The 26,679-nt window shown below is 44.8% G+C and overlaps 1 protein-coding gene across 2 annotated transcripts in view; it reads left to right on the forward strand.

The window, feature by feature from the left end:
• Plxna4 (plexin A4) overlaps positions 1–12,275 on the forward strand; it is a 454,144-nt gene extending 441,869 nt beyond the window's left edge. For both annotated transcript variants that reach the window (XM_029478188.2, XM_021164546.3), the window contains 2 exons: positions 3,683–3,833; positions 6,055–12,275. In XM_029478188.2, the coding sequence (XP_029334048.1) occupies positions 3,683–3,833; positions 6,055–6,150 (247 nt within the window). In that variant the 3' untranslated portion in view covers positions 6,151–12,275. The remainder of the gene's footprint in view (positions 1–3,682; positions 3,834–6,054) is intronic.
• Positions 12,276–26,679: the final 14,404 nt, after the last annotated feature.

Below are 26,679 nucleotides of genomic sequence, written 5' to 3' on the forward strand. Positions count from 1 at the left end.
CAGTGGTCATCAAGATCTCTGGCTTTAGATATAGGTGAAAGTAAAGTTGGCCCTGGAAGCAGCTCTGAGGGGAGGCTGGGCAGCTGGTGTCTTATGCACACACCCACTAAGCTGACATGGATGTGTCTGTGTGCTCCACTCTGAGTGTATTAGGCACATGGGAAACAATGGCCCTGACCCCTTCTTGCAGTTCGCACATCTTAGTATCTACCAAGACCCACAAGCTGGAGTTGGAGGGATCAAGGAGTGAGGCCTTCATTCCTGCAGGTCTGGGGGACATTACTCATCCATTCCCAGAGGCCTCTGAAAGCCACATTCAGGGAGGAGGGTCATCACAGCATGAGGCTCAAAATGACATTCCTGTCTGTATTTCCATCCTCTTACCATAACACTCCACTGAAGATCCCGTCCAGCTTCTTTCAACCCATCCCACTCAGATTCATGAGCATGGAAGAATCTAGGACCTTTCCCTGAATAGCAATTCCCTGATGTGGGGCCCCGGGGCTGGCATCCCACAGACATTGGGCAAAGCTCAGCAAGAAGAATGAACTGAAGTCATGGGCAGAACCCAGCCTCTCCATGTTAAAACAAATGGCGGTCAGCAGTCCAGGTTGCCAGGCCTGGCCAGTCCTGGTATGGGGGGAGGAGGAGAGCTAGGGGACTTTCAGAGCCTCTCCGAAGAGGGGGCTCATTGTAGGCAGAAATTCTCTAAGATCAAGAAGAGGGTCAAGGCTGACCTTTCTGCTCTTCGTGTGCAGTCAGCTGATGAGAACACTTGTTTGAAGTTCATTGTCAGGGCTTCATTGCATTCTTAGCAATCGATAAGGCATCTTTGCTAAGGTCCCAGCATGAAGGCCAGCTTGGCAGGAGTGGGAAGAAGCAATTGTATGCATGGCAGAGAAGACTCCATGCAGGGTCATGGTCAGGCTGGGGTGGGGGTGGGGGGACGGACTGGTTAGCTGTGGGCTGGGCAGAGCCTTAGAGGGGATGGAAGCATTAGCTAAGCTCTGCAGCCTGGGGCTGAGAACAGGATAGAAAGCAGGTAACTGAGTTGCCTGTAAGCCACTTGCCTCTACCCATCCAGAACTTCCAAAGATAAAGCCATGTAGTTGATCCACCTAGGGGCTAACAGAGAACCACAGACATGCCCTGGTCCAAACAGTCTCCTCAGGGCAAAGAGGAAGATGAGAAATGAAGCCATACTGTGGAGGACCTGATGACATATCAGGGACTGATACAAAGACTGGAAGGGACATCCTAGCCAGCATGTCACCCACCCATCAGCTTCAGATGAGAAAGTTTGAATCCCTTTCCTCACCCTTTCCACTCTTATTTTTCCAACCCTCTACTATCTCTTACACACACACACACACACACACACACACACACACACACACAATTTTCCTAAATATTCTCTTTGGAGAAATGCCTTACTCAAGTACCCTGCAGGAGGCAAACCATTGCAAGGGACAGACATCTAGCATCTTCTGTTTCCAGCGTGGAAAGGGTCCTTTCTGTGTGCAGACAATAATCTCTAGCCTAGGCTACTATGTCACTCAGGGACCATGAACACAGCAGGGGAGCCTGTGCTGTTATAAGATGCCTGACAGTTCCACAGGCAGGCAACAGGAGCAGCAGGAGCCTTCACTTCTGTTGACAGTTATGTCCTCTCTGTGGGAACCTGAGGTTTTCCCTCCTACTCAGAGACTGGTTTTCTCCAGATGACAGAGTAGAACCAGGTAGGCACAAGCCTTGACACAGCCATGTTCCACGAGCTGCCGGCCATAGTACTGGAAGTGAGAGAAAACGCTGCTCACACTTCTCAGGAATAGGACCGAAAAAATAACTTTTCCCTGGTGAACCTATCTGGCTCGGTAGTCACAGGATCCGTGAGGGAACAGTGGCACAAATCTTGGCAATGGCAAGGTCGGGACCCACCAGTGAAACCTCCGTGCTTCTGCTGTAAAATGGAATGTTGGCATTTATTGGATTCAGATATGTTTTATTAGTTGCAATGAATGGAGACACCTGCTGGACCTATCGTACCTGCAGCATCACTAACTCACTGAGGGCATGTGCTTTGGGATGCAGTCTGCCTTGAGAATAACAATGCCTTCTAGGGTGAAGGAAAGGAAATGAAGCAGGCTAAGGATGTGGGTTTCTGAGGAGAGGAAGGCGGTGTGAGAGACACTGTGAAGGGCAGGAAGGAGCCCAGATGAGCCAAGGGCAGCACATTTTCCAAACGTTCTCAGGTGCTCCCTGAAAGGGCTCATCACAGCCTTTGCCTTATTATCACCTAGACAGCAAGCCAAGGGCCAAGACCTGCTGGCCAGCCCCCTCAAGATGGCACTCAACAGGCAGTGGGTGCTATGTCTCCTGCAGGAAATGGGTTTTTGAGGCCCCAGGAGTTTCCTTCTGAGCACCCCTTCCTTGGCCAGAGACCAGATCTTTTCCTTCCCTGGAAGGAACATGCAGTGACAATCCCAGCAGACTGTACCCCACAGCAAGCAGCCATCTCAGCCCTTACCTGCCTGGGAAGATTCTGGTCACAAATTAAGCTGTCATTCATTGTAGGCCTGGAGCTGGTGGCTGGTAGAGCCCTAAAGCACCAATTATGACAGTCTGTCTCCCAAATACTGGGCACTGTTAGGGACAGGGAGAAGTCAGGGAAGTGACAAGGGGATGGGGCAGGGGTACCCTGTCAAAACAGTAAGGGATATACGCATAAAAAGACACAGAGCAATGCCAGTGACACTATATGGTCACCTTGTGAAGGAAGCCGGAGCCCTCGGAGCTCTGACAGTCAGGATTCAGAAAAACCTTGAAGGAGTTTCCCTCATTAAACTACATGCTCACCTGCCATACCTTGTTCTTGCCTGGAATCTCTTCTCCCTCCCCAGATTCTCGTTCGTATTCTGATGGCTGCAGCCTTGTAGCCCAGGGACTTGGTGTAGCATGGGCCAGCAACTCCAGGACCTCTTGACTTGCCAGTGACTCCCCATCTTTCCAGTTACCTCTTCTTCATGTCCTGCCACCTACAACCCCAAAGCACATTGCAGAGAATGAGAAAGTAGCCATGTTAGGGGCCCAGGGACCTCTTAGTTCCTCATTAGGAAACTGTGCGTCTCCCCTCTGGCGGGGGACTTGGAGGTCTGATGCATAAAATGTCAAATTGCAGAAATTAAAAATGTAAATGCTGGCATCTAATTAACCAGTTGACAGCAGTGCACAGCTGCAAGTGACAGTGACTGATTGCCTTCTGCCAGCCTCTCTCTCCCAGCAGCCTCCGCCCCTCTCTCTTAACCTCCAGAGAGCACAGGCCATCAGAGAAATGCAACTGTTCAGAAGAGCCCTGCAGCCCTGCTAGAGAGGCACAAGGCATGCTGGAGCCCTGTGTCAGGAACTGGGAACAAAGTAGAAGCTCTGGGCCAGAAACCCTCTGACTCCTGGTTCTCTGTCTACCGCCCCCCACCCTCCCTGCGCACCGCCCATCTCTATATCTCTTGGTGTCTCCTGTACCAGAGCTGCAGAGAACTCTCCCTGGCTGTGACATGGAAGCCTAGATGGGACACTACCATGATCACCAGGTGGTCACAGCATAGGCTACCATCACTTGGAGCTTCCGTGTCTCCTGTAGACTCTCTGTGTGATTCCAGTTCCTGTCTTCTCCTACCCCTCACAGGTATTATTCAGACATTGGGAAGATGCCAGCGATAAGTGACCAGGACATGAACGCATACCTGGCCGAGCAGTCGCGGATGCACATGAATGAGTTCAATACGATGAGTGCGCTCTCGGAGATCTTCTCCTATGTGGGCAAATACAGTGAGGAGGTAAGCTTTGACCTGCCCGGCCAGCACCTATACTGACAGAGATGGGGGCCATATCTGAATGCTTCATGCATGGAAACAGCCCCATGTCATGGAAATTCTACCATCTAGTCCTAGGACAGCACTGTGGGACTTAAAGAGGGCACTAAGGGTCATCCAATCTATATATTCTGCATCAACTCCTAGTCTTCTCAGATATAGAAACCCATTCCGTTTTTTCCTCTCCACCCCTTGCCCTAGGACTTGAACCCAAGGCCTCCCACATTCGAGGCAAGGGATCTACCACTCTTTCTTTTGGGATAATCTCCATAAATTGGCAAGCTTGATCTTGAGTTTAACTCTGTACCCCTAGACCCCAGCCTGGCTTTGAACTTGCCTCATGCCTCAACCTACCCGACTATCTAGGAATACAGTATACCCCCACCAGACCTAGCTTGTTTTCTCTCCATTATTGCCTTTTAATTTTTTTCATTTTCCTCTCTGATCTAATTCTCTTTGAGCAAAGAGACTTCCTCACTCTTTTGGTTGACACTGTGTGTTATGGCATTCTGTGGAGTAGAACAGATCAGAGAATAATAGAAACAGAATAGGATGGAGTCAACTAGAAGAGAGGGAAATAGAAGAAAAGAGTGGACTAGGAGGGCAGAAATCGAATGGTAGAGATGGGGGCTGAACGAATAGAACAAATAGAATGAGATGAAGTGTGTGAACCATTCATCATTGAACTCTCTAGTTGGAAAACATTACCTTGGTAGCTGCCATCATGGATGCTGCCCTTATTCAGGTTAACATAAAGGTGTGATGGGAGTTGCTTAGCTGTGTGGGCACAGGCCAAGTGGTTCAGGATCCAGAGTACCTGACTGATAGCTGCCTTCTCGGAGCTGAAGCTGGCGCCCAGGCTCTCCCCACGCCCCATAGCTTGGTCACCCAAGAAGTTCAAGAACCCTGTTAAAGGACCCCAGCAGGTACAAAGCCCAATATTCTTCAGGCCATGAACAACATATTATATGACCCTCATGTTAACAGAAAGCAGCAGTGAGTGTCCCTTAGGGGAGGGACCCCCTGCCACCAGTCTGCAGACCAGTTATGGTCCAGGGAATAGCATCCCTGTTTGCAGCAGGCAAGTTAATAAGGATATTCTGTGAGACAGCACTGTAAGATGCCTGCTTCATTCACCCTTCACCTACCAGAGCACTTGTCTACTTTTAGCACCAGAGCAATAAAGGCCAATGCCTCACCAACTCAGTAAGTAGCTCTAGCATCCCAATTTTTAAAAATTCATTAACTCGTCATGAAATCCAAACCCCAAAGAGCCTCTAGGTCTCCCTAAACTCGTCCAGCAGATTTTGCTCTCCAACCTACCCTTCAGACCAGAGAACACCTTAACCTGTTGGTCTGGTACCTCCTGTGGGGCAGGCATTTTGCCTAGGGTGCTTATGTGTGTGAACTGGCTTTATCCACTACACCCAAGCAAAGCAGATGTAGATGATGGAGACGGAAGCATGATCCTTGAGGAAGACCATGCTTCACCCCAGGTCACCAGACTGGCGACTGACAGAGCAATGATTCAATGTCGCATGTCCTGAGTCTCTGGGAGATCCCAGAAACTTTCCCACAAGCAGTGCAATCACCCATCATTGTCTTCTGCCAAGCACCTGACCTCAGAAATGGGTCGCCACTATGTGCCAAATACCAATTCAACTTAGAACCTTATTCCTTTAGGAATATTTGGCTTTTAACAGACCAAGTTACGCCAACTGGCTTTCCAAATGTGGATATTTGGGCCTCGAGGAGCTGTTGGGGAAGCACTTGCTTATTTTGGAAGGAACGGTAGGATCTGTTATTAAAGGAAAAGCAGCATAGTCTACTCCCTCTGAGCTTTTGCACTGGCTACGGAACTCCCCAGATGCCACTGAGACGGTAGGTGACCCTGGCTTCTCTGCACAGGCATCTGCAGCAAAACTTCTCCTCCAGCCAGCTGCCTCTCACAGACAATAGAATGCACACACTATCCAGATGTGACAGTGTATGTGTTGGTGTCTGGTAACATGGGTGCTCCTATGCCTCTCACCCCTCCCTACCTGTGTCACTCAGGTTGCTTGCTTACAGGACAGTATCAGTAGAACATGAATGCCCTGACAATATCCATCCTGTCTTTATGTACCCTAGAATCACAGGTACATATACTCAGACTGGTAATCTTGCATTTGTGATCCTTCCACAGATCCTTGGACCCCTGGACCATGATGACCAGTGTGGAAAGCAGAAACTGGCTTACAAACTAGAACAAGTCATAACCCTCATGAGCTTAGACAGCTGAGAACTGTCCTTCCAGGGCCATCCTGGAGGGAGGGACACACCAAGCCGTGCCTCAGTCTAGATTATCATCTTTACCAAGTGCAAGTTCCGACAGGCATCAGCAGCAACCCCCAAGCAGCGCCGTCTCTCCTTTCATTTCTCTGCCTCTTCTGTCTCTCCCTCCTTCCGGAGCCCCATCTCTTTCAGTTGCTCTGCCAGCGGGATTGGACCACATCATTGACCCTCCATCAGTTTAGGGATGGCCAGGCCATAGTGAGGGACCTGACCAGACCTCAGAGTCAGGCTCCCTCCCAGCTGCTCCTGGCCCCGTGCATCAATGGCAGGGCTCAGAAAGGATGAGGAGCTGAGGACAGAACATTCCTATGCTGCTACTTCACCTTCTGCTTTGAGAATCCCCACTGTGGTCAAAAACCTGGCTTCAGGAAGCAACTGTGAGCTCAGTATTATCTGAAGTAGGAGACATCACTCAGATCTCCCTTTCCACACACTCAATAGCAAGAGGCCAGGCAGTGGGCCTGGGTGCTTTGTAACTGTGAGATAAAGGCCTTGCCTCCTACTGATGTTGGACTGGGGACCAGTGGAAATTTAACGATGCTCTCTCAGGGGCCGCTGCCTACCTGTTTGATGTCCAGCAGCCTTCTGTCCCCTTCCAATATCCTTGGAGGCCTTCCAAATGTCCATACAGACCTTCTTCCCTTTCCTGTGAAAAGTCAGACAGGAAAGCTAACAGTTACATTCCACCATGGAGATGCTCCTACGTTATCTAATCTGGTTCCTAATAGCAGAAATGTAACACGGAGAGAGAGAAGAGGAAAAAGAATATCATCTCTGCCAGAAGCAACAATGAGTTGTTCTCTATTCACCCCAAGTTCAAATGTATCATGACCATAGTCAAAGGTCCATTGCCAGAGCCTTGTGTGTTGTCTAGAGAAGGCATCTCCACGCTCCTTTGTCACCATCACCAACACTCGCCGTGAATTGCAGAGTGCATCAAGGAGATTCTACCTCCAGCCGTCTCCAAGGCTCCATCCCCACTGTCTTTGAGAACTCCATAGACGGTCAGAGCAGAGGGCCCAGCCCTTGTCCCTCCTGCAGAATCTGGTGCCATTGCTATGCAGATGACTTTGTCACTAGAGTGTCCAGACCTCTGTGGGAATTGTTTCATCAACATCCCAGCTGTCCCTTCAGTGGTTCTTCCTTCTCATCCACCATTGGAAGAAACATACTTACACACAGCCTCACCAAGACAAAACAAGATGCCAGCAGCCTCAGCCAACAGCTTGTGCCCGGAAGGGACTGGAGAGCTGAGTGAGGGACCTGGATGGATATGGAGAACAGTACATACCACTAAACCACGGTCTTGACAGTTATATCTCCATTGTGTCTTTCCATCTTTGGATACACCATTTTGTTTTAGCCAGTCAGGCAAATGTATACACAGAAATGTACCAAGTGGTTATGCCAAGAGGTGGTCTATTGGTGGGTCCTGGGAACCTACAGTCTTGCAGGGATCTTAGATACTTAGTGATCCAGTCTCCACCATAAGCAAGAATCTCTTTTGGCTTCTTGTTGTCCCACACTCATGGAGACAAGAGAGGCACTGGAGAAGGAGGTGTTAATAGCATTCCACAGCCTCGCCTTCCTTCATTTTCCATGCATAGCATGCCATTACTTTTCATCACTAAAATGAGCCTCACAAGGGGCAAAGTCCGCCTGTCATCCTGCACCTGTAAGGACACTGAGTCCCTTTGCATACGAGAGAACAGGGTTGGGGGAGGTACCTAGGAACATGCAAGGATTTCTTATCCCATGTAGGATGCTGAGACAGTCCCCTTCTCTCTCCCCTGGCTCATCTGTCCAGTCTTCAGTGTCAGAATACTTCACTGAGTGGTAGTGTATATGGTAAGAACATTCTTCTATCCACAGGAAATCATGATGTTACCTACCAAGGCTGAACTGTGGAATCAGAGCAGAAGGCCCCATGTGGTGTTGCTGTAGACAAACAGCAAAGACACACCAATGTAGCAAACAAGAAGAAGAGGCTGGGGAAAGATGCATTGGAATCGGGGAGGGGTAATGAAAAACAAAAACAAAAACCAAAGGTTTTGACAAATCAACTGCCAGGTGGAGACATGTAGAATTTCTATCACTGCGTATTGTTTTCTTCCATGAAGCCACGGGGGCTGGCAGGCTTTAGGGTACATGTGGGAGTTCTGCAGGAGGAGCACCTCGGCTGCAAAGGTCTTTTTACACATGTGAAGGGTTGGGGAGGAGAGAGACAGGAACCTATTTAATAGAGACTTGCGGACAGATGGAAGCGGGGTGTGTGTGTGTGTGTGTGTGTGTGTACATGCATGAGTGAGAGAGATTTGATTTAAGTTTTGCACAGTTAGAAAATTATGAACAAGCAGCAGAAGAGCTTGTGACTTTGCTGACTTTTTTTTTTTTACTGGATGATTTTATTGTTATTATTATTTTGTCGGTACAGATTTTTTTTTTCGTCATTCTTTTGTTACAAGCAAAACTTCAAACACCTCAGAGAAATACACATATCAGGAAGAAAGAGGCCAGGACAGTCACATTTCCTGGGTCTCCTCATTTCTCTTGAGGGAGGGGCTTTAGTTAGACATTTTACTTAATTGGCACTTCATAGGCAGTCCTGGTGGCCTGCTTGGGGAACTCAGAAGTTGAAGCCCATGTTGCCTGTAAAAACCTTTCCTTTTTGCTGCTTGTTTGTTTGTTTACTTTCCATTTCTTCCATTTGCTTTTTGGTGCAAGTGTGATACATTTAAAAGCAAGTATAGGCAATGTTGTCCAAAATCTGTCAAATCCTCCCATTTATTCCTTTCCAACTCCTACTTGGGGTTTTCTAGTTCCTCTTAGCTGCCAGGGACCCTGGTGGTCTGTGAGCTTCCAGACAACTAAATCAGAGAAGCTGGGCCATGCAATCCAGTGGTGCCTTGCCCTCTTTCCAGAGTTCATTTGCAGGGTGTTGCAGAGCTGTCAAAGGTGGAACCTTTATGTATCCCCTGGAGTTTGTTCAGAGGGTATGTGGCAAGCGATAGGTAGTCTCTCTCACCTCTCATTCACCTCTAAATCTTCCTATTCCTGACACCACTGGTCAAAATGGTACTGATCCCACATCCAAAATATCTGGCCAGGTGAGGATTTGAATCTTGTAGGCCGATTAGCAAGGAGCTCAATGGGGTCCTGAATCCAAAAGAATATGTAGAAGAAACCAAGGAAAGTATCTGCAGGCTGGTTGTTTCTCTGTGGCCTATGTCTCTTTAGGTGTGGGCATGGTCTGGTCATGTCTTCCCCCTTGGCTAAAAGGAGACACCCTAATGTGTCTTGGTGCCATGAAGTCAAGTTAGCCTTGGAGTTGGTTACCTCCTCAGGAAAATACTTTCTTGCCCTCTTCTTTCAATACAGTTTTAAACTTGGGGATAGAGGATAAACAGAGGATTTCCCCAGACCAAGGTACTTTGCAACCCCGTGCATCATGCATGGCCAGAGCCAGCCCCTGGAGCCTCCATGCCAGGAGTCCACAGCCCTGGAGTAAGCGTGTGGTGCCTCAATGGGACCAAGTTTGCAAAGAGAGATACTTGTTATTCATTTTGCATTTCAAGGCAGTGTATCCAGGACAATTCCCAGGAAACATGGGCTACTCACAGACAAAGTCTTTCTGTGCTCCCAGACTCAACTCCTGCTCCCACTGGGTTAATATTGATATAGTGCCCAGCTCATCCAGCACCCTAAGATTCTAAGGTGTTTATTTCCCACCCCACCCCCATACTCCCACCCCCAAGTGCATGTCTGTCTACTGACTATACCCCACCCTGGCAGCTAGCTTCCTCCTTGTTCCTCCGTGAACCTCCTGTACAAGGAGCCTCTCCAAGGCCAAGTACTGATTCTGATATGAGAGTTGCTCAGAACTTTAGTCCATTAGTAGTCCGTGCCGTCCTGACCCAGCTTTGGCTGCTTCCCTGAGTGATGGGGTCATCCTCCTCCAGCCAACACCCTGTGGGTCCTCCACTGGAGGCGCCACAAGCAATGATCTCCAAGATATGAGTGTCTGACACACTTTCCAGGACCCTGGGTGATGCTGCTGCTGTGGTCCCTTCTGGCCCAAGCACCTCTCTTTGATAGAAATAAGAGAGCCTCCTTCCTGCCATCTCTCCTAGGACACCCCATTGACTTCACCAGACAGCAAGTAAATGCATCATCTTGAGAAGGGCCAATACTCCTGTCATCAGGAACAAATTATCCTGATTGCATAGAACCAACTCAAGCTCCATGCTTACAATTGAGCAGCTGAGGTACCATCGAAGATGGAGGTAAAAGGGGCAGCTCCTGAGAAAGAGGCTGGGACCACCGTGCAAGCTTACCCCAGAGCTCTAATGGGGGCCACACCCTCTCTCCCATTTAGAAAGCAATCACTACAGGAAACATTTCAAATATTAGGAGAGACTTTTTTTTGTTGTCATTTTGCTACAGATCATTGCTCTTCAATAATATTGCTTTAAAAAAAAAGAGGGAGCATCCAAGTTAAAAAAAATTGTTTTTTCAGTTGAAAAGACAGAATGTCTTACCCTGATGGAATCCCTTGAGTAGACTGATGGCTATTAGAAAGTTGAGCAGAACAAGCAGTTCCCAAGGAGTAAAGACAAGGTCATGTTCTTGCTCCTTGCACAGATGGTGAGGGCTCTAAGTAGTGGGGTCTTTGGTTAGGAATCTCACGTCCCTCCTCCCTCCTCCCTCCTCCTTGGGCTGCCCCTGGAATTGCTGAATCCTTCAAATTTCTTCTTGGCTTCCTTCAAACTTCACTGAAACTCATTTTAGGGGGACCCAAGCTCCCTGTCCCCCACAATAACACAAAAACAAGTGGACACTCAATTAGCCAGTTTCTTCCTCTTCTGCCCGTTTGTTTTGTCTATATCTTTAAAGTTAAGACTCAAGCACATGTTGGAAGGGCTCCCTTATGAGAGTGGAGTTCAAAACAGAGGGTACAGTTAAGCAGCACCCCCAAACAAAAACTTTGAAGCAGAGACCACTCCAGCAAACAGAACCAAGGAACATTCCTGTGCAGAGATCAGTTCAATTCTATCCGAGCAAGAGGTAAAGAGGGGCTGCGTCCTCATCTGTCCCTCTGTCCCTTCCCTGGCATTCTTGTCAACTTGTTGCTATATTAAACCTTCTGTTCTTTAAAAGCAAAAGCTAGTTTACCTCAAAGAATTGTACTTCCATTTGGAAACCAATGACAGGGCTTGAGAATGGATGATATTCCTCATACCTCTCCCTACCTGGGCCTGGTGTCCTTGGGCACGTGGTCTTAGCTTAGTCCTGAGTTAGGTGCTCTAAGAAGGGACCAGGTCTCCAGGTCTGCAATGGGAAGAAAGGATTGTATGTAGCCTTTCTACCTGCTTAGCATGTAGGGAACAAACAGCCTCTGTCTCTTCCATCAGGGTCTTGTCAAGTTACCATAGCAACCAGCCACTCCAGGTACCACAAAAGACAATGTTTCCAAGAGCTGAGGTGTGAGACTGAGCATGGGCTTCTGGCCTGGTCAGAGGACCCAGAATTAAGGCCCAGATGCTAAGAGGGCAAAGGGAGGAGGGATCGAACTGGATGCATGAATGGGTGAAGAAGCTGCAGAGGCCTTGTGAGTCAGAGAGAGGCCACTGGCAGAGCTAGGGCAGATCACTTCTGTTTCCCTCACCGCTTACCCTTCTCCAGCCTGCCCCACCTCTATTGCAAACATTCTCACCTTGAATACTGACCTTTTGAAAGAAGAAAGCAAAATATGCCTTTAGACAACAGTGTTACCCTGAGCCGCCAGGACAGGAGGATGGGATCTCTGAAAGAAAAAAAAAAATAGAGGGTCTTCTGGTTTTGATTTTTAAAACGAGTATCCTAGTAAGAATTAAAAAAAAAAAGATAAAAAAGTTTTTCAAAGAAAGCCTATGCTATTTAAATTGGAGCCCAGTTGTAACTTGGTAAAGGCAGCTTCTGCACCTTTCTTATAATTAATTGTATACCTGTGTATGTAAATATAAGGCATTCCTATTTTGCAGTTCAGAACAAAAAAAACTATTTGTAATATAGAATAAAGTTTATTAAAAAATAATAAAAATGCAGTTTGAGATTCGGGGTCTTTATGTGACTATTTGGGTAAGGTGGGTCACAAGTAGATTTTGGCAACCTCCACCGAGATGACACATGACACCTCCTCTCTTCAGATACTGGAGACCTAATGATCTGAGGGTTGTCTTTCTACCTAAAACTTAGTTCTCATGTAAGGCAGCTACATGTAAGGTGGAGACTTTGTGTGTTAAGGAGTGGAAGCTCACTCTCACAATGTTGACAACAGACAATGCGTCCCCAGGGGCCTCAGCTCCACTCTGAACCTATCTCAACACAGCCCTCCAGCATTCGCTCTAACCACCAGAGTTGCTTTGCAAGATGAGACAAGGTTTGTTATTCAGCTCTAACCCTTCCTGGCGAGTCATGCTTTAGTCTCTCTACCTGCTGGCTGGTGTAGGTTACTCAATAAAGAGGTGGCCTTGGCCATGGTGGGTGATGAGAAGGGCAGGAAGGGACTTGGAGGGAGAAGCCCCGGGTGTGCCTGTGATTTAACCCTTTAGCATCCCAATGCCGGAGAGTCATTCTGGAATATGACAGAACTACTAAGGAAAAGGATCAACGAGGCTGGGACGTAGCAAACTCTAGCAAACACAGATAGCCAGGACAAGCAAGTAACCCAAAAACACCTCAGCCATAGCTTGTGAATAGAAGGAGACACATCTGTGGCCTCCAGACCTGGGCGTGGGTTGCCCAGACTCAATAGGAAAAGAAGCTACTGATTAGAAAGAAAATGTTCTCTCCTTAATAAACACAGAGGATGGATAGACATATGTAGCTTGAGATGCCCTGCTCCACCCTATGTCTGCCATATCCTGTAAAGATTGTACCAGTGCAATCGTAAGTGTCACAAGACCCAACCACCATGACCGTGAGCAGACAGACCACTTCTTGGCGCACTTGTTTCCTTATTCACAAACAGGGGCAGGGGGTGGTCTTAGCTGCACCACGAAGCCCAGAAAGGCTTTTATGTCTGACTTAGACAATTGATTGAAAAGAGATCTGGTGTTCTGCAAAAGGCCATGCAAACACGTATGGTTTTATTAGTCATGAAAACAACTCTATACAAACACAAGTGGCTCAGTGCGACATTTAGAGGAGCTGCCTTAGTTACTCGCGGGGAGGAAAAAAAAACAGTAAATATCTCACACCTCATGAAAAATATTGTCGTTAAACTGGGATTCTTGAAGGCAGTGGCCATTACTCAGTTGAATGTTACCCTGCCTTACTTAGCTCAGTGACTGGCTCAAGGAGATATTCCTTCAACGGTGGGTGAGTTGAGGGAGGGGGAGATGCTGTGGAAGTCCACTAAAGCCATCAGCAACTGAATTGGTCACGGAGTTGTCTTCCCACTGCAGGCATGGGGCTCATTATTCTCCACAATGGACCACACAGCCCATCCCATGAGTACTTTATCTTCAGGATGGGAACTGCAGCTGGGAGCTGTCTTCTGCAGGGAGAGATCAGGTATTATCATCAAATTAGCAGAGCTGCTCCTGGCCTAACAGAGGCCTCAGCTTCAGCACCTTGCACTTTCTTGAAACCCACCTGCCTTTTGTTTGAGCAAAACACCTTCCTTGAATGTGGAGGCAGAAAGCTGTAGGGCTGCTGAGAGAACCCACTAGAACTAATGATACACGTATGATTTTGGAGCCATGCCTAGGGATAACTGGTAATTTATGTTACTGTACCTTAATTTCTACTTTCCTTCCCTGTGTGAGCAATACAATGTCCCACTCCAATAAAGTACAGCTGGCCCACAACTTACTTCCAACCAGTGAAGTATGAGAGTTGGGTGATATAAGGACCTGAAGTGTTCAGGGAGTGCTCCCCCATCAACCTGGACAATGACAACATACAAAAGAGCCATAGGTGATCCAGGTAGGCATGCAAATTAAGGAAGAAATCAATCCTCTCTTCTCTGTGTATTAAGATGTGAGAGCACTTGTTACTGAGACATAACAGAGCCCACCCTGAGGTTTACTCTGAACAACACGACCCATGAAATTAACATTTCACCTACAGAGGACTGGTCTTTGGACCAAGAGGTCTTTATTCCTCCTCTTTCTTCTCTTCTATCCTCCTCTTCCTCTTCTTCCTCCTCCTCTTCCTTTTCTTTTTTTTTTTTTTTATTTATTATATGTAAGTACACTGTAGCTGTCTCAGACACTCCAGAAGAGGGCGCCAGATCTCGTTACGGATGGTTGTGAGCCACCATGTGGTTGCTGGGATTTGAACTCTGGACCTTTGGAAGAGCAGTCGGGTGCTCTTACCCACTGAGCCATCTCACCAGCCCTTCCTTTTCTTTTTCCCCCTCCATCCCTCCCCCTCTCTTCCTCTCTCCCTCATACCAGTCCCTCCCCCTCCCTTCCTCCCTCTTTTTTCCTCCCTCCTTCCACCCACAGGCTCTCATTAAACACAGTCCAGGCTTGCTTCGAGCTCATTATCTTCCTGCTTCTGCCTCTGGAGTGCTGAGATTTCAGGTACTTGGCTCAGCCTAAGTCTATTGAAAAATACAGCATAGACTATGCTTATGAAATGATTTCATTTTTGATGCTCCTAATTTTCCTGAGCTGGACCTGGGACAGATTAAAGATGAAGGAGATGGCTAAGAGAACGAGGGAAAGGTGGGAGGATAGCTACTTAGGGAGAAGTAAGGGGGGTGAACCCAGTTAGGGTTGTGAACAATAACCTATAGGTTTCTATCATTTTTATTCTGATCCATAATTAGAAGCTGGGAGGCAGATGGCCCATCCTCACAGAGACCCCACTCTTTGTCCTCTTGTCCCAGCCTCTTCAGGGGCTGTGGATTAATTATAGATATGGCCAAGTGCAAGAATCACACCAAGCACAATTGGTCCCGCAAATGGCACAGGGATAACACCAAGAATGTCCACTATGAGCCACATGTCTCTTAAGGGGAAAGACCTCAAGTTTGGGGGAGCATGTCATTTGCCAAATAGCACAAGAATGAGTGTAAGAAGGTCCAGGCAAGTAATGCCAAGAGCATGTATGCCAAGTGTATTAAGCCCCAGCCTATAAAACCCAAAGAGATCATGCTGAAGATCCAAAGGAGTGTCAACTACAAGCTGCATCAATTTGCCTACTTCTCCCACTCCAGAGCTATGAAGCATGTTCCTGCTCTAATTCCCGCAGATCACAGTGTGCAGTCCAAAGACCAAGGCCCAATTTGACTTCTCTGGGTCAGGCTAAGGCTCCATCAGAGGCTTCCAAAGGCCTCCAGGCCTCCACGAAAGACCTTAGAAAAGGCCTCTGGAAATATAAGGACAAATGGGCTAATGTGATGATGTGACTCTACTGCCCCTGGGACTTTTTTAAAGGTGATTAGTGTCCTAGAACTGAATCTCAAGCACATACAAAAGAAACAGCGAGCGTGCTTGCAACCTAAGTCCTGTTCAACATGGTCGCTGCCTTTCCAGGCTCTTGATGAAAGTGTGCCACCTAAAAGGATGTTGCCCCATTTTAGGAAAGGTCTGATAGTCCTTCTATGGCAGGGAGGCAGAATCCATCCTTATTGTCCACTCACTGCAGGCATACTGATAAGGATCTTCCCACCCCTTCCACTTAGGAGCCATGACTTGGGCTGTTCTCTAGTCATTGCCATTACACCTCCCCAAACTCCACTAGGCTACTAAGGCAGAGTTCCTTCTGGTTCCTCCTGCTGACTCGTGCTGAGACTGAAGCCCAGCTGTCTTTGCTAGGTAGTACCACCGCTGTTGATTCATATTTGCTATCATGACTCTACAGAACTGAATTGCTGGTGTATCCATAAGTGGATGGAGCTGCTGCTGCTAACCTATGAACTGAAAGACTAATTTCCAGACAACACAGACTGGAGTTGCTCCAAAGGATCTTTCTAAGCAGGTCCACATCCCCCCAACCCCAATCAATATCCTTTCTTTTCCACTACCTATAGTGGGTGGTAGGTAGTGAGGGAGGTTAAAGAATTTAAGAACCATCATTATAAATAAGGTTTGGAAAAAATTAAAGTTACAGATTTTGGTCACATTTGTCTCCCTCCCTCAAATCCTCTCAGATCCACTCCTTCTTCCCAACCCTCCCAACTTTGTGCCATCCTTTTTTAACCCAGCAAGTACAGTTTGTGCTGCCACATGTCTTAGATATCTGGCCACCCACAAAAATGTGATTGAACTACAAGGCAGGATTCCATAAAGAACACCCTGCCTTTAACCAGCAGCAATCAATTCCTTATTTAAGGGTGGGACTCTATGTTTAACCTCCCCTCTCTATGTTGAGATTATATCTGGCTTGAGGTTGAGCAAGTCCTGTGTAGTTTTCTACTATTTCTATATCTACTTAAGGTCATTGACTTATTTTTTCATTTCCATTATAAATCAAGTTTTTTTTTTTAAAGAAAAAACTGTTTATCTTTCTTCGAGAATTTCATACATTTATGCAAGGTATTTTGACTTCACCACTACCCACACTCCCCTCAAACACACACACACACACACACACACACACACACACACACACACACACACACCACTTCCTAACTTCATATCCTTTTCTTTTGTTTTACATCCCACTCAGTCCACAGGGCCATCAACTGGGGCATGGACCACACCCCTGAAGAAAACTGACTCCTTTCCCCAACAACCATCAACTGGTAGCTCATTGGGTCTCATGAGCCCCTCCCATCCATTCTGGGACGTTAACTGGCTCGATTTTGTGCAGGTGGCCACAGCTGCTAATGAGTTCATGAGTGCCTTAGTCCTAAAATGATGCTCTTTTATAGCCCTTCTCCTGTCTCTGGCCATTACCATCTTCCTGCCCACACCCAACCCCACCCCTGCCTTCTCACCACATTTGCTGAGCACTTGGAGGAGGGAATGATACAGATGTTCCATTTGATACTGAGCACTGTACAGTCAGTTATTCTCTATTCTCTGGTTGGTTGTGGTTCTTCGGCTGCAATAAGAAGTTTCTTTGATGAGGAATAAGAGCTTCAGTCATATAAACATAAGGATAAATATTTAAAGGGCAGTTTTATGCTGTGTTTATTTAGCAAAGTAACAGGAGTCAGTTCTCCCCTAGGATAAATGACCTCTCTAGCTATAGGTTCTCGGCCAGGTTTACAGTACTAGGTCTGAGTTCTCTTCTGTGGATCATGCCTGAAGTATAATCACAAAATGGTTATAGCTATGACATTTGTGTCAGTATTTCACCTAAATTTTCTAGCAAAAACTTCCCCAAAGTTTTTGCTTAGCATGCTGATCATAAGACCACCTACCATAATTCTCCCCAAGCCACTTTCCTAGCTGTACAAATGCCAGCCACCAGAAAGCTTTCGGCTTAGCCTCAGCTTATTTCTTCATGTTCTTTAGCTAACTCTGCAATATCTTCAATAATAGGGGCTTACCACCTGGTTCTGGAATCCCCCTAGCACGTGAATTTTTACTCAGCCACCTTGAGATTACCAGGAGTTCCTTTTTATAATTTTTTTTTATTTTCCACACAGGAGGCCTTCATTCAAGATTCTTCAACTGTTGTTTGTACTATTTTTACAAATTTTTTCCAAATGTTAACTCAAGGGTTAACATTATATGATAAACCTCCTTGGTTGGACAAGACTGAAGGAGGCCCATGACCAAACATTTCAATCATATGGTCTTGGGATTTAGTTACTCAGGGAATACTCTTTAAAAGACCAGGTGTGTTGATATAGATAGATAGATAGATAGATAGATAGATAGATAGATAGATAGATAGATAGATAGATATTTCCAATACTTAAGAGACCAAGACCAAAGGATTACCACAAGTTCAAGAGCAGTTTGGGTCACATAGGGCTCAACCCTAATGTGAGCTACATAGTAAAACCTTGTCTCAAAAACAAAACAAAATAAACAAGCAAAAGTTAGTAAAGTCCAACACGCATGAAGAATCTCATGTCATAACAATTATTCATTGAAAGTACAATACTGAATACATCAGCTTGTGTTTCTAGCTTTCTACAATCTGCATTCATTATCCATGAGCCACTTAACTATCTCATCCTGGAGTACTTCTGTAGGCCCACTACATATCTCTCCATCTGTTTGACTTAGCTGGTTCCAATGCCAAGGGAAATCAAGGATACATTATTGCCTATAGAGCCAACCACTCAAGCCAGCTCCCTTGGTCTGACAGGATCCTGATTGGTATTGTAGTAATTGCCGTTCTATCAGCTATAACTGGATGCTGAAAGGGTCCTAACAATCTCCATCCTCAGGCCACTTTCTTGCAGAGGAGGAATGCATGTAGCATATTACTAGAGGATAACTTTCCATTCCTAGGACAAGAGTAACCTTTTTCTATTGTGCCTCCTACCATCCATACCTTCCATGAACTATTCATCAGGCTAAACAAACAATGACAAAAACTTTATAGGGGTACACACCTACACACACCACTGAATTTGCATTTTGGTGAAGTTTGCCCTAGAAACTCTAGTTTAACACAATCTTGCCATATTTGTTTTGCTTTGAAATAGCCCAGACAGAACCCATGGCCTGCCTTTCTTTCATTCTGTCCCTTCCTGAATATTTTTTTTACATTGAAGGATCCTGACTAATGCCAGTCTAAATCATGCTGATTCAATAGAGTCTCTTCTATCTCATAAAGATCACGCACCACCACAGGGCTCAGCAAATCAACTAACATCCCACACCAGTTCTGATGTCCCTGCTGAATTAACTTCCTTCTTAACTCTCCTATGAACTCCATTCTACCTGGACTCAAGTACTGAGCCTAAAAAAACCCACATCCCTCATGACCAATTCCCTCAGTAATGTTGTCTTCCAGGCTCTAATGTTCATGGGGACTTTAGCCAATAGGAGCCAAGTGTCCCTAATGGCTCGTGTGAAACAGTCCACAAGAGACTTGATTTCCTCGTATTCCCTCAGATTATACAGTCTTTCTTTCAAGGAAGAATGAGTTCTCCCCCTGAATTTTTCCACTTTCACAGCATTCAGACTGATTCCATCTGCCCTCAGCTCTCAAGCCTCTCAAGTCAGGATATGAATGCTCTTTCACTCCTTATTTAAATATTTTTCCCAATTCAGGAATTCCAGAGGCAAATTATATCCTGATTGTCATACCCTTCTGTCCTGGACCATTATTAATAAGGCCCCTAACTCCATGCAAAATGATAGATTTTACTTTTCTCTGAGTTAAAGGTTGCCTCTGAGTGAGGGCTATCTTCTATCACTTTGATCTAGCTTTCTCCCACACCACTGTCCATGGATTCAACTCTTTGAATCCTAGGAAGGGATCAGAAGCATAGACCAAATCAGCGCGCTTTCCCTCTCACTTTACTAGGAAAGAAGTGGCAATCTCGTCTTCACATTTTCCAAGCTTCCATGACAAATCTGAAGCTAATGAAGAGGATAACAACTGTGTGACCTTTTCTATTGTAACATCTCCATTATGAGAGCAAGCTCTTTCTAAGAGGATGGCTCAGCCTCAGGTGTATGTCATATCATTCACAGTAGGAGTCTTGCAATTGCCATCGTAGCTTGTTTGCCAAAATATCCCATGTGTGCTACTTTTAGTGATTATGATTTCTAATGTAAACCGTTAGTTACTTGGGGGTTCTCCCAATGACAGACCCCATGTATTAAGAGGAATGCAGACTCACAGAATTCCCCAGGAGCATCACCTGCAGATGGTGCAGTTGCAATTGCATATGTTATCTCCCATGGTAGGATCCAAAAGAGTACTCCTCAATATTCATCAATCTCTGTCCAGGCCCCAACTGGCCTGTGACTGTTCCTAAGAAGTCTTCCTATGAGGGGTGGAAGAGAAAGGGGGAGGGGGGAGGCAGAGGAGGAGGGAGAGGGGGAGGGAGAGGGGGAGGGAGAGAGAATATGATAGGCCAAAAGCCAATTCTACCCAGATCCAGCCTGATGGACCAGTGAGTTTGTTGTGATTACTTATAAGATCAGGGGTGCTGAGTGCCCCCAAAAAGAAACTAGAGAGAGCACACACTAGCAGCTTGACAACACACCTAAAAGCTATAGAACAAAAGGAAGCAAATTCACCCAAGAGGAGTAGACAGCAGGAAATAATCAAACTCAGGGGCAAAATCAACCAAGTGGAAACAAGAACTATTCAAAGAATCAACCAAATGAGGAGCTGGTTCTTTGAGAAAATCAACAAGATAGATAAACCCTTAGCCAGACTCACTAAAGGGCACAGGGACAGCATCCTAATTAACAAAATCAGAAATGAAAAGGGAGACATAACAACAGATCCTGAAGAAATCCAAAACACCATCAGATCCTTCTACAAAAGGCTATACTCAACAAAACTGGAAAACCTGGATGAAATGAACAAATTTCTAGACAGATACCAGGTACCAAAGTTAAATCAGGATCAGGTTAATGATCTAAACTGTCCTATATCCCCTAAAGAAATAGAAGCAGTCATTAATAGTCTCCCAACCAAAAAAAAGCCCAGGACCAGATGGGTTTAGTGCAGAGTTCTATCAGACCTTCAAAGAAGATCTAATTCCAGGTCTGCACAATCGATTCCACAAAAGAGAAGCAGAAGGTACTCTACCCAATTCGTTCTATGAAGCCACAATTACTCTGATACCTAAACCACAGAAAGACCCAACAAAGATAGAGAACTTCAGACCAATTTCCATTATGAATATCGATGCAAAAATACTCAATAAAATTCTTGCTAACCGAATCCAAGAACACATCAAAACAATCATCCATCCTGACCAAGTAGGTTTCATTCCAGGGATGCAGGGATGGTTTAATATATGGAAATCCATCAACGTGATCCCTGATATAAATACAAAGACAAAAACCACATGATCATCTCGTTAGATGAGGAGAAAGCATTTGACAAAATCCAACAACCATTCATGATAAAAGTCTTGGAAAGATCAGGAATTCAAGGCCCATACCTAAACATGATAAAAGTAATCTACAGCAAACCAGTAGCCAACATCAAATCAAATGGTGAGAAGCTGGAAGGTATCCCACTAAAATCAGGGACTAGACAAGGCTGCCCACTTTCTCCCTACCTATTCAACATAGTATTTGAAGTCCTAGCCAGAGCAATTCAACAACAAAAAGAGATCAAGGGGATACAAATTGGAAAGGAAGAAGTCAAAATATCACTTTTTGCAGATGATATGATAATATATATAAGTGACCCTAAAAATTCCACCAGAGAACTCCTAAGCCTGATAAACAGCTTCAGTGAAGTAGCTGGATTTAAAATTAACTCAAACAAGTCAATGGCCTTTCTCTACACAAAGGATAAACAGGCTGAGAAAGAAATTAGGGAAACAACATCCTTCTCAATAGTCACAAATAATATAAAATACCTTGGCATGACTCTAACTAAGGAAGTGAAAGATCTGTATGATAAGAATTTCAAGTCTCTGAAGAAAGAAATTACAGAAGATCTCAGAAGATGGAAAGATCTCCCATGCTCATGGATTGGCAGGATCAATATAGTAAAAATGGCTATCTTGCCAAAAGCAATCTACAGATTCAATGCAATCCCCATCAAAATTCCAACTCAATTCTTCAACGAATTGGAAAGGGCAATCTGCAAATTCATCTGGAATAACAAAAAACCTAGGATATCAAAAAGTCTTCTCAAGGATAAAAGAACCTCTGGTGGAATAACCATGCCCAACCTAAAGCTGTACTACAGAGCAATTGTGATAAAAAACTGCATGGCACTGGTAGAGCGACAGACAAGTAGACCAATGGAATAGAATTGAAGACCCAGAAATGAACCCACACACCTATGGTCACTTCATCTTTAACAAGGGGGATAAAACCATCCAGTGGAAAAAAGACAGCATTTTCAACAAATGGTGCTGGCACAACTGGCGGTTATCATGTAGAAGAATTCCAATTGATCCATTCCTATCTCCTTGTACTAAGGTCAAATCTAAGTGGATTAAGGAACTCCACATCAAACCAGACACAGTGAAACTTATAGAGGTGAAAGTGGAGAAAATCCTCAAAGATATGGGCACAGGGGGAAAATTCCTGAATAGAACAACAATGGCTTGTGCTGTAAGATCAAGAATCAACAAATGGGACCTCATAAAACTGCAAAGCTTTTGTAAGGCAAAAGACATTGTCAATAAGACAAAAAGGTCACCAATAGATTGGGAAAGAATCTTTACCTATCTTAAATCAGATAGGGGACTAATATCCAATATATATAAAGAACTCAAGAGGGTGGACTCCAGAAAATCAAATAACCCCATTAAAAAATGCGGCTCAGAGCTCAACAAAGAATTCTCACCTGAGGAATACCGAATGGCAGAGAAGCACCTGAAAAAATGTTCAGCATCCTTAATCATCAGGGAAATGCAAATCAAAGCAACCCTGAGATTCCACCTCACACCAGTCAGAATGTCTAAGATCAAAAATTCAGGTGACAGCAGATGCTGGCGAGGATGTGGAGAAAGAGGGACACTCCTCCATTGTTGGTGGGATTGCAAGCTTGTACAACCACTCTGGAAATCAGTCTGGCAGTTCCTCAGAAAATTGGACATAGTACTACAGGAGGATCCTGTAATACCTCTCCTGGATATATATCCAGAATATGTTCCAACTGGTAAGAAGGACACATGCTCCACTATGTTCATAACAGCCTTATTTATAATAGCCAGAAGCTGGAAAGAACCCAGATGTTCCTCAACAGAGGAATGGATACAGAAAATGTGGTACATTTACACAATGGAGTACTACTCAGCTAATAAAAAGAATGAATTTTTGAAATTCCTAGGCAAATGGATGGACCTGGAGGGCATCATCCTGAGTGAGGTAACCAAATCACAAAAGAACTCACATGATATGTACTCACTGATAAGTGGATATTAGCCCAGAAACTTAGAATACCCAAGATACAAGATACAATTTGCAAAACACATGAAACTCAAGAAGAACAAAGACCAAAGTGTGGACACTTTGCCCCTTCTTAGAATTGGGAACAAAGCACCCATGGAAGGAGTTACAGAGACAAAGTTTGGAGCAGAGACGAAAGGATGGACCATCTAGAGACTACCATACCCGGTGATCCATCCCATAATCAGCCTCCAAACACTGACACCATTGCATACACTAGCAAGATTTTGCTGAAAGGACCCAGATATAGCTGTCTCTTGTGAGGCTTTGCAGGGGCCTAGCAAACACAGAAGTGGATGCTCACAGTCAGCTATTGGATGGATCACAGGGCCCTCAATGGAGGAGCTAGAGAAAGTACCCAAGGAGCTAAAGGGATCTGCAACCCTGTAGGTGGAACAACATTATGAACTAACCAGTACCCCCCATAGCTCATGTCTCTAGCTCCTTATGTACAGAAGATGGCCTAGTCAGCCATCAGTGAAAGAGAGGCCCATTGGTCGTGCAAACTTTATATGCTCAGTACAGGGGAACGCCAGGGCCAAGAAGTGGGAGTGGGTGGGTAGGGGAGTGGGGGGAGGGTATGGGGAACTTTTGAGATAACATTGGAAATATAAATGAAGAAAATACCTAATAGATAGATAGATAGATGATAGATAGATGATAGATAGATGATAGATAGATAGTTAGATAGATAGATAGATAGATAGATAGATAGATAGATAGATAGATAGATGATAGATAGATAGATAGATAGATAGATAGATAGATAGATAGATAGATAGATAGATTAAGGGTGAACTGCACAGTGGCACCACTAAAAATCCCAGAATGGGTCTATGACTCACAAAAACTGTGTCACTGCAGTTCCCTGAACAACTTGCAGACAGCTACACCCCAGGAAAATCCCCTCTGACCTTAGATAACCTCCTCAGTTTTGTGGGTTACATGAGCCTCATTAGCCTTATCCCTCTATGTGTCTCCCTGTCCTCCACTCTTCTCAGAGTGTGGAAACACTCTCTTCCTTCCTTTCTTCTCTCCTCCTACCCCCAATCCCCACCCTGTCCCAACCAGCGAATCCTCAAATCCTGCCTTTGTCTGCCCTGACCAATCATTGGCTGCCAGCATCTTTATTTACCATTCATGACCAATATAGGGCAGGGTCTCTCCGTGTCTTACATGCAGACATGAGACTCTCTCAAACAGACAATTTTGGGGACCCAAATTAACGTCAGAATATAAACAACATTAGGTCAAAACTACTACAGCTTATTTCTAGAATTATCCATTTACCTGTGATTTTACAATTTCATTTTTTCTTAACTTCTGAAAAATATTCCGTGTGTCAATATGACACAGTTTCATTATCCATTCATCATTTGATAGACTTCTTGACTTCTTCCAATTTCTGGCTGTTATGAGTTAGAGCAGAGATGAACATGGATGAGCAAGTACTTCTATAGAGCACACTGGGTATATGCTCAGGAGAAGCATAGCTAGATCATGGTACATCCATTTTCAGTTTTGTTTTGTTTTGTTATTTTGTTTTGTTTTGTTATTTTGTTTTGTTTTGTTTTGAGGAGCCTCCGCACTGATGTCCATAGTGGCTTTACCAGTTTGCACTCCTATCAGCAATGAATAAAAGATCCCCTTTCCCCACATCCTCTCCAACATTGGCTATCATTTGTTTTATTAATATTGGCCATTCTGAATGGGGTAAGATAAAATTTCAAAGTAGTTTTAATTTGAATTTCCCTGATAGTAAAAGCTACTGAACAATTTTTGTTAGTAATGCGTTATTAGAAAAGTTTTATTTTGGTCATGTTTTCCCTTCCCCCATTTCCTCTCAGATCCTCCCTACCTCCCTCCCCACCCAACTTCATGTTCTTTTTCTCTTTCTCCAAAAAAAAGGGAACACCAAAAATGGAAATTATAACAAATAAATAATAAAAATACAAAAAGAATACTAAAAGCTCACTAAAAACATAGATTTTTTTTCATTTTTTATTAAATATTTTCTTCACTTATATTTCAAATGCTTTTTAAAAGTGCTACTCAGCCATTAGTATTTGGATACAAACAGAGAACTCTGTTTGGTACTGTACCTTGTTTAAAACTGGTTATTTGTTTTATTGATAATGTGTTTTGTGTGTGTGTGTGTGTGTGTCTGTGTGGTGATTCATTTATATATTCTAGATAAGATTCTGTCAAATATGTAGTTGACAATTTTTCCCATTCTGTAGGTTGTTTCTTTGCTTAAATGATGGTGTCCTTTCTGCACAGCAGTTGTTTGTTTGTTCTATTTCATGAGATCCCACTTATTAACTATTGAGAATTGAGGTAAGTTATCCAAAAGACTTAGGGAAGGAGCAAAGGATAGGTTTCCTTGTGGAATGCATCATAGTTACTGTCTTAGTCAGGGTTTCTATTCCTGTACAAACATCATGACCAAGAAGCAGTTGTGGAGGACAGGGTTTATTCAGCTTACACCTTCCACATTGCTGTTGATCACCAAAGGATGAAGGACTGGAACTCAAGCAGGTCAGGAAGCAGGAGCTGATGCAGAGGCCATGGAGGGATGTTACTTACTGGCTTGCCTCCCCTGGCTTGCTCAGCCTGCTTTCTTATAAAACCCAAGACTACCAGTCCAGGGATGGCACCACCCACAAGGACCCCTCCCCCCTTGATCAAAATTTGAGAAAATGCCTTACAGTTGGATCTCATGGAGGCATTTCCTCAACTGAAGCTACTTTCTCTGTGATAACTCCAGCTTGTGTCAAGTTGATACAAAACTAGCCAGTATAGTTACAGAAAAATAAAATCGTGCCTCTGGTTGACACTTGGTTTCATATATATGACCAGAAACTGAATGATTTTATCTCCATGACTCACTACTCACTCTGTGAAGTGGCCATGCTTTGTGAGACTTAAGGGTATAACACACACATGCACATGCATAGTACATGTACCTTGTGAAAAGAGACTTATCCTTCCTTTCCTTTTTCCTTTTTTTTCTGCTTTAAAAATTCAATTCTGGCCGGGCGTGGTGGCGCATGCCTTTAATCCCAGCACTCGGGAGGCAGAGGCAGGCGGATTTCTGAGTTCGAGGCCAGCCTGGTCTACAAAGTGAGTTCCAGGACAGCCAGAGATATACAGAGAAACCCTGTCTCGAAAAACCAAAAAAAAAAAAAAAAAAAAAAAAATTCAATTCTGGCGATTGAACCCTGGGCTTTTCATTTTGACAAACACTTTACCATTCATTGTGTCTCACATCTTTTAAAATTACTATTTCAAGAAGGTTCAACTAAGTTGTCCAGGATGGCCTCAAATGTCTCTATCAGAGGGAAACTTTGAGCTTGTGATTCTTCTGCCTAAGCAAAGACTGGGGCTCTAGGCCTCCACACCAGATCCCACAAGGATGCTTATTCCATTGATGTGACATTCAAAACTGTTCACTTGGAGCCACATTTTTATCC

This window comes from Mus caroli, unplaced genomic scaffold, assembly GCF_978045245.1.
Source record: "Mus caroli unplaced genomic scaffold, Mus_caroli_1 scaffold_7, whole genome shotgun sequence".
Classification (NCBI taxonomy): Eukaryota; Metazoa; Chordata; class Mammalia; order Rodentia; family Muridae; genus Mus; species Mus caroli.